Source organism: Amblyomma maculatum, chromosome 3 (genome assembly GCF_055883805.1).
Source record: "Amblyomma maculatum isolate TAMU_Amacu chromosome 3, ASM5588380v1, whole genome shotgun sequence".
Taxonomy (NCBI): Eukaryota; Metazoa; Arthropoda; class Arachnida; order Ixodida; family Ixodidae; genus Amblyomma; species Amblyomma maculatum.
Window position 1 is genome coordinate 54887720 of NC_139346.1, and position 18960 is coordinate 54906679.

The following is an 18960-nucleotide window of genomic DNA, read 5'->3' on the forward strand; positions in this document are numbered from 1 at the left end:
CACACATGACCGGATGTTACGTCATCATGACGTCACATTCGATCATGACCGCCACTTGTCATGTCATCACGAGCTGATTACGTCATAGTTATCTCTGTCAGCATTACTGTCACTATCACTAACTACCACTAACTCTCATTGTCAATCACTATCTGACATTACTAGCGGTAGCTGTCTCTGGCCAACGCGCTGGCCTGTCGCTAGACATGGAGAACTAAGATTCTTTTCTCATGTGCCCGGCGTGGCCATCAGAATGATTGACAGTTATGGTGGGGCAGAACAGGAGGCCGGACACCGCATGGGGCAATAAAGGATTTCGCCTTAAAAGAACAGTCGCCGACATACCGAAGTGTATGTACGTACTTCCTGAATGCTTCCAGCGCCTAGCTCCGTATAGTGAAATGCTGTTGTTTCCTGGTACTACAGATCATTACTCCGGTTCTTTAAATGAAGACGCGTTCGTCCTCGCGTGCGGGCGTCCAAGAGAAGTGGTTCACTTCTTCGTGAGATTCTGCGGGATACCGCGAGATCCGGCGGAGTCCAGTGATGTCATCACTGGGTAACGTCATTGGCCATGGCCGGAAGTGATGTCATCATTGAATGTATTCAAGCCCGCCATGAGCCATACTGACGTCATTATGAGCCATAACTACAGCGCAAACGACAGGACCAAAAACAGGACAGAGCGCTTCAGCGCTGCAGCGATGCAGCGCTGTGTGCTGTCCCTTCATCTCTGTCCTGTCTTTTGTGCTGTAGTTATGGATAATCGAAAACACCAACTCACCCAGCAACTGCTTTTGTCATTATGAGGTAACTATTGTTCGTGACGCCTCGCCTGGTTATGACGAATGACATTACCAATCGATTCACGCATATGCGAAGCTGACACCTACGGACGTCCGAATCAAGCGCACGTGCTGAACCTTTCATTTGGTGCTTCCTCAGATGCCGCACCACACAGCGTTTAGAAGCAGACGCAGTGAAGTAGGAACCAGCGGCGTTTTAAACAAAGGCTTACGCCTCATTGCCCTTTAGTGGTCCGAAACAAAGGCTTACGCCTCATTGCCCTTTAGTGGTCCGAAGTGCCGTCTAGAGTTTCAATTGTGCCTGTGGTTTGCTTTTGTAGGCCATTAGTCCTGACTTTCAGTTACACCATGTGTTATTTAGGAAGTGAACGTCATTTGCGAATCGCAGGTCAGTTGGGTATTGTCTATTACTTCATAACCTGAACTCTTTCAGATCCAGGCATTTCAACCACTGGAGAGGTAATGTCTCCATGCCTGATACATTTATTGCTTATGATTTCATTCCGGCGTGCATTGGGGATGGTGGGACCTGGGCGGCTACTATAGTTATCTCCAATTATATCTGCGTTTGTCTTTTTGACGCTAAAGTTTCATTCTTCGTTCCTGACTGTTAATGGTCATACTGAGCGAAAGTTGAAATCAAAAGTTGGTATAGGCAGGATATCAGTAGATATTTCTCTAATGTGGTTTCTAGTGTAATTATGGCCCACGCAGTGTAACGTTTACAAATTTCAGTGTAAGATTTTGTATCAAATAAAACCAAAGGTGGTCCTTATTAATAAAGCAAGTAATTTGCAAATACCTTATAAGCAACTCGCATTGTATTATTAGTATAAGGGTTTGCTGACTTTCACTGCCCCTTTTTTGCAAGAGTATAAGTTCCCTTTGGATAGTCCGGAAAGCTTCAGATCAGGGAAGAACGGATACAAAGCGTGTCGGTGTTATATAGCACATATTCGCATTGTCTCTATGAAAATGCAGTTATTGCCTGGCTCTCACGGCTGCTTGCACGCTATAAATAGCTCCAAAGAAATTCTTAACTTCCTCTTTCTTTACCGGCGCAGTGCCTAACCTTTTGCGCTATTCTATAACCTTAGAGTCTTGATTACGTCGATTAGGTTAGGGCACAGACCTTTGTAGAAATAATCCACTTAGCTGCTGTTCGGCACTGCACCGCTCTTATGCGTCTGCTCGAAGGTTGGCACACGTTACGTTGGAGCCGTTGCCGAAGTAAGCGAGCAAAACGAGTCAGAAGCCGTGAGCCACGAAAGAGTCATGAACCAAAGAGAAAGAAGTAAGGAGCTAAGCGCCGCTCGATCTCGACTCATCTCGCTGTTCTTCTGTCAAATTCTCTTTGGCTTGTAGGAAAAACAGAGTGGTTTGTAGCTGAACATATGTACCTAGAAGTGTCTCTCAAATTATTTGCCCCAATATATCGCAGAATGCTTAAACACATTCGCTAAACTTTCGCTTCAGGGACTATCGTAATCGTCGTTATAACTTTAGCTCTCTTACTCATGTTAAGAATGACATTTTCATGCGTGTTTCTTAGCAAGTAATTGCAACTTATTCGGCCTGAGCACTTACTGACTGCGTTCAGGCTACATTTGTCCTTTGAGGGGGCTCATGTTTCTACAATATACTTCTGTATCTCAGATGCCAACTTTTGATTTCAAGCAATGTACTTACATTCTGCGCCGTTATCCCGATTGCCATATATTTGTGTCTGCCTTATTCGGCAGTTTGGCAGCTCAGCAACTGCATGGTTGTCAAGACCTATCGGAAGCCTTGCTGGCATGTCAGGATGCCGTCCCCACTCAAGCTTATCCAATAAAATTGTTTTTCCTTATTGAGGCTTTTCTGGATGCGCTCGCCAAGTTATCTTGTTGAAACCGCCTAGCGCGAACTTTATTCCTTTTAAAAACCAGAGAGCGCACTGTCGACGGCGCGCGTTTGGGCCATACACTTCCAGACGCTCAATGCTAACTCATGTAGGACACACAGGAGCTTTACCAGAAAATTCATTTTCTATACCAAACCTCGACATATTTTAAAGCGCTGTATCCTTCATTGAAATAGCACAAACAGCCGAAGATAACAGTGAATCACGGTATCCTGCAGTCCTGAACACCATTGGAGGAGAGAATAAAGATGTAAATGATGTGAAAACTGTTTTACTAAATACGGTACTCACCATCATGAGGCAATGTGGGCCGATATCAATTACCACTGCTTCTTTCGGCACATGCTGGAGGGCCTCGTAGAAGAGCACTGGTGAGAGGACATTGTTGACATGGTACTCCGCTGAAGACATCACGGCACAGGGCTCCTGCCAGCGAGCTTCTGGAAGCGATGTGCACACCCAGCGGTGGCTGCGGAGCTTCGGTGTCGGCACCACCTGCGCATTGCCAGGCATTGACAATGAAATCTCTTCGGGCAATAATTCAACAGCCGTAATGCTCAGAGTTTCAGAGTTCTCATGTTTAGCGAGGCCAAGCTCACGATCCCAATTTACCACTGGGAGATTCGGTGCCTAAAAAGCCTGCTAAGGCGAATTACAGCCTAAATCTGACAGTAGAATAATCTTTTACCGGGGTGCATAAAATTTATTTCTCTGTATGTATTTCGGTGCTAGCTTGTTTTACTCTGGGTGTGTACAGCCCCGAGCAAAAGTGGTACACAACATTTAGCCAATGGCGGAGCCAGAGAAAACTGAATTTAAAAGCTGTCTAGCAACAGCTATCCGGAATCTAGACAATTATGGCTTTGCTCCTTTTTATTCACATGCACGTGTCACTGTCACTGTCTTTATCACTGTTACTAGATCGCGTTTAGATGCAAGGTTCCCAAGCTCGGCATCCAGCTGCGTACTATATACCACTTTTTCTTATGACTGTACGTTCTCTATGAGTTTGTATTAAATTCTAATGAGGAATATTTTAGCAAAGACACTCATGTTGGATGCCTGGACGAAGAACGATCTGGTAACTGCAAATTTGTTTTGCCACAAAGTCAAGTTGAAAATGAAGCTTTGCCAACGAGATGACCGCTTGAGCTGTTGGAAAGGTGAAAAAGAGACACGGTATGAAATACGACACTAGTATGGCTTCTGTGTCAATATTAAGCTTAGTATGCCTCTTTCTCATTTATATGCATGGGCATGTGTCCTAAGGAAGTGACTGCCTTGTCTTAATTATAGATTCGCAATACAACACTAGCAACTGCTAAATTAGAGTGTACTTCTTCCTATTGTACAGGAAATAGCACTATGAATTACCAGAGCTGTTTCTAGGCACTAAAGGCACCTCATTAATGAAATATTGACTATCTATGCAAGCAATAACGAATGGACTCAAAAGTACGCTATGGAAGTCAAAAAAGAAGTCCGATGCCTCATTTTGCGAACGCATCCTGTCACATAGTAGAGGGCTCACCCCTGTTCCCTAAGCGTTGTAAGGTCTCAGACACCCCATTCCATACCACGGGCGATAATTTTCAACGTATATAGCGATGTTCCAGGAAAACTTTTGCTTCTGAAGGAATCGGCCACATTGAACACCAACGGCACGTAATGGTAGTAATAGTGAAGCAGCGCTGGTTTCAGCTTTAGCCATTTTAGCGTACTAAAAAGGAAGACTTAAGAATTCTTAGCACACACTCCGGGGGCAAGAGTTAGCTTTGCCACTTTCCTAACTTTATTAATTTCAAGAAGGAACATATTAGCGGCTACTTTGTTCCCATGTCCACAGCAGGAAGTACCACACATTACTTTACTTATAATCCTCACCTTGAAGAGATTTCTTGATTATCTGAGAGACAATCGACCGACTTACCTACTTGAGAAATGTTTACATCAAAGCGCACGTGGTACAAGAGTGCAATTTCTGTCCTTTCTTCAATGTCACGAAGAATGGAAGTTGTCAGAACAACAGTTTCAAAAACAGTTAAATGGCTTCGAAAACGGCATTTGATGCGAAGAAGCACAAGCTCTGAACAATGAGAGCTGCCAGGTGTCGGAGAGGATAAATTCTTTGTCTGAGAACGTCTGAGAAATGTCTGAGAACGAGCGTTAGCTATAGATTCCGAGCCGCAAGCAGACAGGAATCCAATTCACAATAGAGTTACGGCTGCTCATGTAAGTTCTTTCTATTTCTTTCTGAGAAATAAATAAAATAAATATGAACAAGGAAACAATCCCTGGATGGTTCATACTGCCTTTTCGCGAAGGTGGAAAACTCTACTAGTTAGCGTGCTTTATAAGAATTTGACTCGAAGATTCGAGCAAGATTTAAAAAATAATAAGGCGGGACTGATACGGGTCGAAATGAGTAATTTTAAGGTAAACTTTGACAGGCTGAAAAGATGTCACCAGTCCGCTAAATAGTAACAACTTCTCTCATCTCTTTGCCCTATACAACTGCTCTTCAGTGCACTTCGCAGATGTTGTTACATTTTGCAATAAGCTGAAGAATCAGCACACGGAACAAACTGAAGTGAAAGAATCTACTCAGATGAAAAAAATAGAGAGACTGACGCTCATCATGTGAAGCTTATTATCGAGAGAAACATCTATTTCGATATAAAGATTTTCAGACATGCTTGCAAAAATGTAAAGCCGCTCAATGAGGGCAGTTAATAACTACGGAAGCAAAATTGATGAGTTTACTTCTTTACAGCGTGGTTATGACGCACATCCCGCGAGAACATTGGATGCATTTTAGCTAGGATGGGGGCAGATCTTATAGTATTACTTCATGCGATGATGATTCGCCTCCTCTTTATCCTATGTGTGAAAATGTGCATGCAACATTGTAATTTACGTTAAGGAAAATAAGGTAGCCTAATGGACGCCTTCAGTGCTGAACTGATGTGATATAATTTACAGCGATGTTGTTTACAAAGCTTAACTTTAATCAACATTTGACTAAGGGCAACTCTCATCAAATATGTGTTCAAAATTCTGGCACACATTTCATTTGCGCGGCAACCGTGGGAAGTTGTACCGTATTGTAACGCACATGTTGATAGGATTTGCAGAATTTGAAGAATTTTAGGCTCTCACAGCAAGGAGGTAAATAACAATAGATGTCATAGTATACCAATAGGCTGCGTTGTTTAATAGTAGTGTGAAGGGACTGCTCAAAATTGTGAGAAACCTTTTATTAACATAGTAAGTGAAATGTTCCAATTTTCCAGTGCTTTGAATCCTTAAGCTCATTTTTTCCTGCGTTCATAATGGACAATTTAGCCTGGCACAGAAACACAGAGGGGTAAAAATGTTAAATTAATCGTTAGGAACGACACGTCCATCAAAGGCAGAGCTCCTGATATATTGATATTAATGTATAGATATGATTCTTAACTAGCGACACAGTGGGAATGAATATCTGAAAAATTAATTACAATCTATTACTTTAAGCGCCGCCTGCACCTTCACATGCGATGAACACGATGTCATTGTATTGATCCAAGTGTAGCACCTAGTATACTTGAATGCTAAACCAAATTGATTTATGCCTACCTCCTTAAGTCGTTCAAGAAGGGGCGGTCCGACGCAGTGCATGTCCTCGCTGTGGAAGGCCACGCCACTGCTATCCACGTTTCGTGCGAACACATTTTGAGCCTTCAAATCTTGCACTAGGGCAGCTACCGCATCGGGTGAACCGGACACAGTCACAGAGTCCTGGGCGTTGTGGCAAGCTGGTACCACGCCATCCCGGCAACGTTTTCGTGCCTCCTCCCACGTGAGACCTGAACAAGTGCAACAAGAAAGCATTTGCACAAATATAGAAGAAAGCGAGTTAATGTCGGCTATCCAATACTTTCGCAACGGTGAAAGAACGCTGTAAGAATGCCTCAAACTTATCATTTTGTGAAAGAGAGGCAAAAGACACCGACAAAGAACGGAAATATACTTTTAGTGTATTCCTTTTCTTGATCGGTGTCGGTGTCGTTTGCCTCTCCCAAACGTACATTCCCGACTAGAAGGGTTTCCGTTGAAATCTCGACTTCAATAACATTTTTTCCACTCTAGCCCACTCATGCACGTCGAACTGTCGTCACTCGGCAGAGTATACAAATCATTCTCCTTTCTCTGCACCTTTTTAGTATTCTTTTTAGGATTATGGCATTATAATAGCGAAAAACATAATTACATGAAAATGAAAAGATTTAGGCTGGAATAAGACTGCAAAGTAATAGGTTTGGTAGAATTCAATAACCTTAACTAATGCTGAAGACATTCTGGAATCTGACAAACTTTCAGAAGATGGCGATGGGAAAGATGCGTACAAAGAATGCCAAGACATTTCATGTTACCATTTGTAGTCATAATGTATTTGCAAATTACGCGTAATACCGTGGTCTTGTTTTTGTTTCTCCGATGTGCGCAGTGCCAGGTAAAACGACGAGCATCGAGTCATGGTTGACGACGCTAGATTTCAAAACTCTTAAGGCACACACAAAGGAAGAAACACCCCGCCGCAAAAAGCAAGACTAGGTGATCTTGCAAGGCGGCATTCATCGGTGCATGCTCTACCGTAAGCGCAAGCAGCTTTGCTCGTACTGTAAACTTTTGATGCGTCCTCACAGAGCTTTTATTTATTGGTTTGGACGCGTAGTTGAAGCCTGATTATTGTAGTGTGTTGCTATGGTAAATGGTAACTTAAGAAACATCTGGCATGCTGTATGTCCATGCTTTAAACAGTTCAATCTTTAACATCGAATATAAAATGCTTTCCAGGCATTTGCAGACTTTATATACAGCGAAAAGAGCATGAAGAGGGGAGAAGGGTGACATAACAATAATTGATAATTGAATCAACAAAGCATTTGCACGCACAAGCAAGAAGCAATCAAATTTATTTTTTCTTTCAATTGTTTCTTCTCAACAGTTACAAGATTTAAAATAGTGAAATTCAGCGTCTAAAAGTGTTACGGACAGGGTGCTGATGCACTCATTGCCAAGCTTCCTTATGTGATAGGCTTTTAAACTAACACGAGTCGTCTGGTCTGAATTTCTGCAGAGAATATTCATGCTACCAAACCCTGCCACGAATCCTTTACACTCACGCGCGCAACTAAACGTGCATACCTGTTATCCAGTTTCTTTAGTTTTAGGGCGTGCTCTTCAAATCGGTCAGTGACGTAACGGCCAGTTTTGCCGACATAAAATTTTCCACGTCACATGGGAACAAAGTAAATCACTTAAAAGGACCACTTCACAAATGGCGTTTCATAAGTGTTTTTACATCCACGTGGTTTTGGCACTACAGATACGTGCGCACAGCTTTCCCGGTTGTCAGCAGCCTAGAAAAGGACAGCCACGCCATGTCTGCTTGCCCATTTTTTGAGGTTGGGCGAAATTCGGAGGATGTAGGGCACAATCTCAAGCCTTCTTGTGGTCTTGAGGTATCTTGAGGTTTCTACAGAGTCAAATGCTTATTGGTAATCAATAAATACTATGTATAATGGCTGGTTATATTCAAAGCACTCTTATATCACCTAGTTTATGGTATAGATATGATTAGTATCATAGCACCTTTTTTCTCGTTCAAGCTTTCCTCTACTCCCGCATCACCTACTCTGGCCCCTTCTTACGTCTCACTCGTGCCGAAAGCGAACGGCTAGAGGCATCACCTCAAAAAGCGTACGAGACAGCCCTAGATCTTCCCATGTTCACAGCTACCCATAAGCTCATGGCTCTCGGTATCTCCAATACCGTGAGAGAACTAATCGAAGCAACCCTCTCCGCCCAGTATGAGCGCCTCTCACTCACACACGCTGGCCAAGCGGTACTGCAGCAAGTTTGGATTTCCCCGCCAAGATCGGCCACAAGTTTCACTGAACTTACACCGGAATATCGCCTAAATCTCCGCATCCCTCCCATTCCCCAAACCGATGCAATCGAAACACCACGCCGAGAGACAGGCCGACCGGGCTCGTCAGTTCGAGAAACGCTTCAGCGGACGTCCGGACGTCAAGTATACGGACGCCTCCTATCATCCATCGATGCCAGCGATGTAGGCGGTAGCTCTCGCCCTTTATTGCAGCTAGTACACACTCTGCAGCATTCGCAATGCAGAAACAGTCACCGCAGCTGAGGAGGTTGCCATTGCGCTAGCGCTAGCCGACCCTAATACCAAAGTCGCCATCAGTGATTCTCAACAGGCTATTTGCAATTACGATGCTGGCCGTATCTCTTGCCAGGCGTTACACATTCTACGTTCTACAGCACCCTCTTCCACATTTCGCTTACTTATTTGGGCTCTAGCCCACGAGTCACTCAACGCAAACGCCCAGGCCCACACTCTCGCTCGTGATCTCAACTGCCGAGCCGAGAGTATGATCAGCCACACTGCTTCCGCAGACACGAATATCTCACACCCTACTCTACTCACCACTTACACGGACATACTCCAGCACTACCGACTCCAAATATGCATATATCCTCCTTCACACCGCAATCTAACAAGAAGCGAGGCCGTTCAATGACGCAAACTACGAACTGGAAGCTTCCCACACCCCCTTTTATACAGCAGGAACTTTCCGAAACCGATAGCCCCCATGTGCAATATAACTTCTCAACTTGGCCACTCTCATACACATAACGTGGACTTGTACACACTACAAAACAGACAACGCAAACACCCCAGAGACGTGGGAGTCTCTCATGCGTACTTCTGAGCCAGCAGACCAACGCTGGTCTGGACAAGATAAAGATAAGAAAGGACAAGATAACAATGGACACCCGAACTCGTTCACAGACTCCGCAACGCAGCCGCTCACAGAAGGGCCGCAAAAGCCGCTCGCCTACACGCCGGCCGCAACCGGTCACAGCGTCTGATTCCGCCTATACCCACATGCTGGGGCTAATCCGACAGTAACTTGCCCAAGAGACACAGAAGGTGGAAAAAACTCTGCGAAGGGATGTTAATGCAACTCTTATTGCTGCCCTCACTTCCATGCAGAGCCATCTGCAGACTATGTTTGAGGAGTTCCAACGTACCACACTCACAGACGATAGTAAGCGCCGTAAATCTGTGCCGCTTTCATAAGTACTGTGGCTCAAGGGATTCAATGGAACTGCAGAAGCTTCAATAAGAACGGTCCTACCCTTCGTACATTTGTGCCTCAGCGCCTTCCTCTTTTCATACTCCTTCAAGAAATCCATGGTCCTTGTAAAATTCGTGGTTACTGCACTTACCAGACACCTACTATCCAACATAAAAACGGCCGTTCAGAGGGACAGGCGGAAGTCTTAACCCGAAACGATTGTCCTTCCACTCAGCTCTCGCTTCAGTCCCTTTGCTCTCCCACTCGTGAGATTGCTGCAGTAAAAATCTTCCCCCCTGGTCAAAAACCTTTCGTCGTAGCATCGGCCTATTTCCGGCCATGTAACGTCATGGCAGAACCCCCACCTGGCTCCCTGACCTTGAAAACGCCGCACATTCTTATCCTATTCTTATTGGCGGAGATTTCAACGCACATTACGCAGACTGGAGCTCATCTTAGCCTGGTAACATGGTAAACACCTATATGACGCCCTTGATCAAACTCTTCTTACCTTGTGCAACGAACATAACGCGCCGACCCGTATCGGTCTCCATCCCTCTCAAGCAACCACTACACTAGACCTTACATTCTCATCACCGCGTCTTCTTCAGCGCTGGGAAGTCCTTTCTAATTATTGGACAAGTGATCACTCGCGCATCTTGCTCACTCTCAATCGTAAATGTCTTCGCGTTCGGACAACACGTTTGTTTTTCAACTGGGAAAAGTTTCGTGCTAATACTACGACATACTTCTCGGATATTCACTCCTTCCTGTCTGTACTCCGAGATGCCCGCACTCAGGTTCTCGAATATATCCCCTGTGACGATTCCACAGTTGGCATGGATGCTCACCTGGCTAACCTTTGGCGTCGCGCAGATCACCTCACGCAACGTTTTCAGACACTCGGAAAACGTCACAAAGATCTCGTGCTTCTTTGAAGACAATTACAGCCTATCCGGGCATACCAGCTTCACCTGCAAAGTTAGGTTTGGCACTCTACATGCGACTGTCTTGGACAAGTACCGGGCCTATCACAACTTTGGCGCATCTTTCGTGGCCTAAATGGCTAGGCACGCGGGGCCCCACCTCTCGCCGATGTCCTTCTCAATGGCAAACTGTGTGATGCTGAAGATGAAGTTATACGCACCTTTTTCCCACGCGCCAGCCTAACGCCTTCACTGCAGTTTCCATTTTCCCAGTCGGAAACCCTGATCCAGACCTGCAACAATCATTCTCAAAGGGAGATTTGCAAGCAGCCCTCGGAAGAGGCCGAGCTCGCGCCACACCCGGGCATGACCGAGTCAGTTGGCAGGAGCTTCGCAATCTCGACTCGGCAGCCCAGGATGCCCTTCTCGACATCATTAATTCTTACTGGGAGACCAGGAACGGTACCGGATAACCTCAAGCTTTCTCTTATTCTTTCTATCCTTAAACCTGGCAAAAACCCTCGACTTATAGTAATTTGCGTCCAATCGCCCTGACTTCACATCTCTGTAAACGCATCGAGCGCCTGCTGCATACCCGAATTAGTTACTACATTGAATACGTCAGTCCTGGATTTCATCCAGCTCAAGCCCGCTTCCGCCCTAACCTCGGAGCGCATGACTGCCTATGGCTTTTGCGAAGAGTTCTGAATAGAGCTCATCGTAAAGCGCTACCTGACTGTTTCCTGGCTGTCAATATACACAAAGCCTTTGACAATGTTCGCCATGACGTTATCCTGGAAGAACTCGCCAAACGGTTTCCTAGTACTCGTGCCCGAATCTGGATCAGCACTTTTTGACATCTAGACCCATTCAGCTACATGGCAAAGCACCGGGATGGGTGCCCAAAACCTATTACTTGGATAGGGGTGTACCTCAGGGCTCCATTCTCGGACCCATATTGTTCAACTTGGCCATGACACGCGTCCCCGAGAATCTGGAAATCAGCACAAGCGCAAGATTCGCTATATATGCCGATGATATTACCGTCTGGACTGAGGCCGCAGATTACATAGACGAATATTCTATGGAGACTTAACTTCAGGCGGCCCTTCTTTGTCTTGAAGATACACTAACCAAAATTGGCCTCGAACTCGCACCACATAAAACAGGATTGATTAGTATCGGAAGAAAACATAAAACCAACCCCAGTAAGCAGATCCATCTTCACATCGGAGGCAACACCATCACCTCCTCAAATGGGCAAATCCGCATTCTTGGCCTGCCCACCTCAAGCTGCAACAGTCCCCAGAAATGGGTTCATCAGCTACAATGCCATTGCCCAGCACTGCTACATACTATTCGTCGCCTGTCCAACCGGCTCGGCGGTGCGCGGCAACATGCCTGCCGCGCAATGGCTAGAGCAGCGGCGGACGGAAAAATCCTTTATGGCACACCCGTCCTCCAACTGTCGAAGACTGACTTCGCTAAGGTCAAACGCCTTCATAGCGCAACACTACGCACTATTACCGGTCTACCTAAACACACTCCTATAGTCGAACTTGAGCGTTTGGCTGCTCTTCCACCGCTCACTACCATCGTTACCGAGTCACAGACGCGTCATCGAATACCTCTAGAGAACACTGTCCAAGGGCATCGCATGCTGGCCTGGGATGAACAGCGTAACGACAAAACACCATCCCTATATGCATCTTTTCCCCTTTGGGAGATGCCAGTAGCCACACCTCCATCGCCGACCTATAAACCGCGATTTCGTCATTCCCCGGGAGCTCTCGCTGCCCATCACCGACAAGAGCGAATCCCTGATACGACTGACATATACACCGGCGCATCGATTACAAGCGAATTGGCATCTATGGGCTGGGTATGCGATGACAACCCTTCCCTTTCAGGCGCTTATGCCTGCCACCTACCTCAAGGTACCCTTCTTCATGCAGAACTCCTCGCAATTTGGGGAGCCTTGTCAGGAGTGCCTTGCACCGGAACTGGTTCAATACGTATGCTTACTTATTCCTATGAAGCTTGCAAGAAAACCGCTACTCCGGGTTCACAAGATGCAACAACTACGGCCATACAGCGCCTACTTAAACGCCACAAACTCGCGACCAGAACTGTCGCTATTCACTGGACACCAGGTTACGCGGACGAATCGGGGGGCAATGCGGCGGCACACGCAGCGGCTGCCTTGGCAGGTGGGATGTCCACATTTACTTCCCCGCACCCCTTGCTTCATCCTTATTCAACCTTGGGCGGGCAACTCCCCCCTTCGCTTGCCCTTACGCACTATACTCGGACCAGTCTTCGTAGCCTCAGTCAGCATCGCATGCAGGTGGCCACACCAGACCCACCTTTTACGAGAAAAACCCACCTCACCCGAAGTCAAGAAGTCTTTTTGAATAAGCTCATCGCCCATGCGACTTACACGCCACGTATTATGGCCCGCTGGCGTCAGTATACGGAGAAAATGATTACGTGCCCCCACTGTACGAGTCTAACTCGCGGCGGCATATCTCATCTACTCTGGAATTGCCCTGCATTTTCTACTGGATCCAAGATCAAACCCTACCGCCTGAACTACCGTTCCCTTCTAGAAACTGATGCTAACACACAGATGATATTTCCCAAGTATGGCTCGCTTAGTGGCCTGGTTAGAGTAATGTGATTTGAGTGACGACCTAAACAATGAAGATTCTGCCTACTCCCCTTTATCCCCATCCATGGCCGTGAGCCTTCCTGTTTAATAAAAGACATTCAATCAATCAAAAGGTTCACCACCGCCGCCGTTTCAAATGGTTCCACAGGAAAGAAAAGGTGCAGTATCTGTAACATTTCTCCGCGGACAGCTTAACCGAGCCCTAATGAAGAAGGTGGGGGCGAAATAAGAGACAGGGGCCTTAGTGGAGGGATTCGAATCACTGCGCAGCACACGCTTTCGCCTCTTTGCACTTTACTGGTCCAAAGTGCACCCTAGATTTTTAATGCTAAAGCCTTTAATGGTTCATACTGTTGTTTTTGAGGCTGCAGGAAAAAGGAAAAGAGAATGCACGGGCCTGCTACTGGCTATACAACTGTGCCACATCCGCTGCCTCGTGCTGACAGGAGAGAAAGTAGAGAGAAAAAAGAAGAGAGAGAGAAAGACGCGCCCCGCAACAGCCGTCGTCCACCACCTAAGCGGTGGTGGAGAGCCAAGAACAGCCACCCTTCATCACCTTCGCCGTCAACTAAAGGTGTCCTCGCGATCAGCGCAACTGATTAGTCGACTGAGAAGTGATGTGACCAGCCGTCAAATTTGAAGCGGCCAACCAGAAGTTTCATCTTGTCTAGCATTCTTGCCTTCTGCAGTCCCACACTTGAACGTGCGCCAAGGAACGCCACGCGACAGGAGCGACGGTGTAACGTCCAAACGCACACTTGTCAGAGAACGTGCGACAGATACTGCACCTTTTCCTTCCTGTAAACTAATTATAATTATATGTAGCATGGCAATGAACGCCGATAAAAAACAAACAATGAGAGTCAAATGATAGGAGAGGAAGGGTAGTCTTTCGTCTATCTGCTCTTAAGAGACATCTAAGAGACCCGAAATGAGAAAAATTGAGACCCATCTCACTAACCGCGTGCGTAGCAAAGCTGATGGAGCACGTAATACAAACGAGACTCACTACATACACGGAAGAGAACCTCTGCCCACATGAGATAGTGGGCTTCAGGCTAGGCCTAAGCACACAGGACGTGATTGATGCTCAGACCTAGATATGACATCATAAATCAGGACACTTCAACTATTCTCATTCGACAATGTCAAACATAAGACAATACTCGAGGGACTCCAAGAGCTCGGGGTGGCAAAAAAACATACATACATCAAAGACTTCCTCCCCTTCAGGGAGATAACCATGAGTTTCCAGAATGCCAAATCCCTTATAGTCCCACCAGGAATTAAAAAAACACCCCAAGCCTCCATCCTGTCTCCCTTTTTTTTAACACAGCGATGTGGGAATTACCCCCATTACTAAACCAGACACGAGACCTAAATTTCAGCGTATACGCGGATGATGTAAATCTATCGATAAAAAAGGGCAGCGATGCAGAGATAGAGAGCAAACTGCAAATCGCCGCGGACAAGGTAGTCGAGTACGCTGCTCGGAGAGGCCTATCCTGCTCGCCGCAAAAATCGGAGCTCTGCAAATACAATCCGAAAAATAAGAAGGATAAAGCAGACATAATGATAAATGTAAGACACTCCTCGGTACCTCAACTAGATGAAATCAAAATATTAGGAATTGTCCTACAAGCGAAAGGCCAGAAAACAAACAGCATAAAGAGAATGAAGAATTACGCGCCGCACGTCACGGGCGTCATCAGGAGGGTAGCGCTCAAAGACATCGAGGATGAGCCAGGCTTGCATCATCAACCGCATATGATATGACACACCTTTTCTCAACATTAAAAAAGCTGAACGTGACAGAATCGACACCATAATTAGGAAATGCGCCAAGCGAGCACTAGCTCTCCCCATATCCACCTCGACGGAGAAGGTGGAAAAAATGAGGATACACAACAAATGGCAAGAGCTAACTGAGGCGGTCCGCATCGCAGGCCAGGACGCAGGCCAGGTTCGGCACGCAGGCCAGGATGAGAGGCGGTCCGCCTCTCATCCTGGCCTGCGTGCCGGGGCTTGGAAACGGACGGCCTCTTTTCGTTGGAAAATAAAAGTTTGCATTCATTCATTGCTCTTCTTTTTTTTGTACCCTTGCAATGCGTTTTGCGCCGGTGCTTACGGCTTGTTTTTATAAAATGCCAGATTTGCATAAAAACGCGTGGTCTTTCCTAATAAACAATTTGTTACGTATCATGCTCGTGTGTGTGACCTCTCTCGTGATAGCCCTGTGTTTTGGTTTGCGCTGTACGTTCCAGTTATGAAATGCTACCAACTTGTCCAACTTTCAATACTTATTCACTCAAGAATATAGCGAAGACTTGAGGGTGTGCCGAAATACTCAGTGATTATGCCAGCTAAATACTTGGCTGACGTTGGGCTTTGATCCCGCCCGCGGCAGCTGTGCTTCGACGGAAGCCAAAAGTAAGGCGCCGATATACTCTGTGATGTCGCCACATGTCAAAGGACTTTGGTTGCCGAAATACTACAAGCTCTCCAATAGGGCTCCCCTCAAGCTTGAGTCGATTTGACAGTTAAACCCGGTAAGTCAGAGCAGTCCCCCTGAACTATGCCACAACAGGCATTTGACTCATATCAATGCACTAAAAAAGAGAAGTCATTCTGCTGGTCGAGGGACCAACCACAAAGTGCTGCAGTAAGTCAGATAGGTGTTCTCGCCACTCTGCCCAGCAAAAATCAGTGCTCTCAGCCAACGTCAGTTGAATAAACCGGCATTGAGTTATGGGTGATTCAAAGCAAAGAGACCAGGGCGTAAATCTGCTCTATATGAGGCAGTACCAAGTGCTGTGCCGAGGAGAATGCGTGTCTGCGCCGTTTCGTTTCGATAATCGTCCGCATCGGATGGATTGATGCTCCACACAGTGAATGAAGACGCTATACGCCATTTTCGTACTAGGAGTAGACCCTGTACATCACTATTTATCACTGTCCACCCACACAATTATCGGCGTCACTCCCAACGAGACGAATTAAAATAGCTGTTGTACTACTGTTGAAAACGAATGTACAACTTTTTAAATCAAATACCTCAGGAATTTTAAAAAAGCGCTTGTTGTATCCGTGCTTGTTCCATGTTCTGTCCCTGCGCTATTCTTGTTGGTATGTGTGACCAACAAGCCCAAACTACCGCCCTAATAATTTATAAAGGCTAGTTGTCTCAGGTTTATGGCGAAAATCCCTCGTCGGCGAGATTTGCTCGCGAGTTGTGTTAACGAGGTTCCGTGACTGACAGCTAGTTCACTATTCCTTTGCTGTAAACAAATTATCTCTAATTTGTTACATTGGACTCCTTGACAAACTCTAAATTCACCTCGCATGTTTCCCTCAGGCATTTTGCAAGCTGTGAACTCTAAAGCACACATGTTGGATTATGCATTTTATTATTTGATTTTATATCATTACTCCATGAAGCACCTTAACACGTATTGATTGGCCGTTTTTTATCTCCCCCGTAATTCTATTATTTCCCTCGCCATTCTTTTTTCAATCTTTCCCTCCCGAATTCCCCTACCCACACAGAGTAGCATGCCAGCGAAATCTAAACGCCAGCAAAATTCTCTGTTTTTCCATTAAAGAGTCTCTCTCTCTCTCTACACAATCTATAATGTCAGCAAATTTTGATGTGTTCAACGGAACACTTGTGTTTCACAAGGAGCACGTGATGTACCGTATGCAGCAACACCAGGCTTTCGCCTTTCTCCACTGCAGATTTTACAGTGCTCTCGGAACATTTTTTACTCGTGAGCGTAAGGTCCCCGTGCCGCAGAAAAGTCGTTGTCGTCGTTGCTGTCCGTTGTGAAGCAAAAATTAACAATGAATGAAAGAAAGAAGTGAAAAACATCATCCGTGTGGGTGAAACGCAATTGCGTATTTAACGACACAGTTCCCCCTGTCGGTGCAACGAACGCAAACAGCGCGATCCGTCTAACGCGCACTGGTAGGAATCGTTTTAGGAAGCAGCGTTCGAGCTTACCGCTGATGTAATCGCTCGGCAGGGTATAATAGAAAATATATAAAAAGACGAATATAAAAACGCAAATCTACTTTAGTGCATGGGGAACGCTATCGCGTCTAACCCCTAATGATGCATCCTAAGTATCCCCATAATTTTCGTATACATAATATTGTTATTAAAATGTTATAATAACAATTGTTATTATTTTTTGTGTTCTATCTGTGTGCGTAAAACTTGTTTGTGCATATTTTTTTTATTTCTGCGGCAGCACGAAGACCGTATGGTTATACCTTGGTACATTAAACAAAGATTGATTATTAATGTTATTACAATGTATCATTTACAAAATGGCAATTATTATTATTGTTATTATTGATGCCGCGCATAAAAAACTTGTAGAAGCACAGCAGCAACATAAAAGCGCTAATTTCTAAAAAAAAAGTAGCTAACAGTCTTGTCACTTGCCCTTTGTCTGATTTTGTTGTACACAATGTCTTGTTTTGCAACAATATTCTCCTACCCCCCCCCCCCCCTTTGCAGTGCTAAATCGGCACTGTAGACAATGTATTAAATGAATAGATGACACTGCTCAAGCTAAGAATCTATCAGTTTGATGATATTAAGATACCAGGCATTCGAAAGATCTCACCGACTGCGGCCATGGCTCCTTTAGGGACATCACATAGGTCTATGCACCGTCCACGCCAGTAGGAACACAAAACTGCCTGCTCGGCTGTGAAGCATTCATCTGAGTAGGCACAAGCGATTTCACCCAGAGAGTGGCCCAGCATACCATCTGCCTTCACGCCCACTGCTAGGAGCATATCGACGAGGGCGACCTATTCGAAGAAAGAAAATTTACCAAATGAATAGTGTCCCAAATCTCAAGATAATTTTTGTCGCAAGAAAGACACAAATTTTTGCTTTTTGTGGAAAACACAAAAGAAGCATCCACAAAAAAACTGCGAGTTCAAAAGACGGGCCTAAAATCCCATTTTTGCAATCATTCAACACATATTAACCCTAAATTATTATACCTAGATGTTGAAGCCCTCGTAATATAGACCATTAAAATCTGAAATAAAAGCCCATACAGCTTGCTATGAGGAATGTAAAAATTAAAAATATTCAATAACCTCCTATGCACAAAAATAGTATTTGGAAATCGGAGACGCCTACTTCTGGGAAAGAGAGCCATGGTTAGCCTTGGCCACTTAGTAAAGAGCAGAGACATTACTGCCAACCAAGATCTATATAACTCGTGCTATGGTCTTTCCAGTTGTGATGTATGGATGCCAGAGTCGGGCTGTGAAGAAAGCTGACCGCCGAAGAATTGACGCGTTTGAATTGTGGTGCTGGCGGAGACTCCTGAGAGTTCCTTGAACTGCCAGAAGATCAAATCAGTCGATATTGTCGCCCATAAACCCTGACTGCTCATTGGAGGGTCAAATTTTAAAGTTAAAGCTCAGCTACTTTGGTCATCTGATGAGAAGAGAGGAGACGCAGGAGAAAGATTTGATG

The 18960-nt window shown here is 45.4% G+C and overlaps 1 protein-coding gene across 1 annotated transcript in view; it reads right to left on the reverse strand.

Annotated features, from left to right (window-relative positions):
* Nucleotides 1-18960, reverse strand: part of LOC146194785 (fatty acid synthase-like) — a 103841-nt gene that overhangs the window by 41027 nt on the left and 43854 nt on the right. The window contains exons 8-10 of the mRNA XM_084596124.1: nucleotides 18089-18278; nucleotides 6328-6557; nucleotides 3001-3204 (exon numbers count right to left, since the gene is read on the reverse strand). Coding sequence (XP_084452250.1) covers nucleotides 3001-3204; nucleotides 6328-6557; nucleotides 18089-18278 — 624 coding nt within the window. The remainder of the gene's footprint in view (nucleotides 1-3000; nucleotides 3205-6327; nucleotides 6558-18088; nucleotides 18279-18960) is intronic.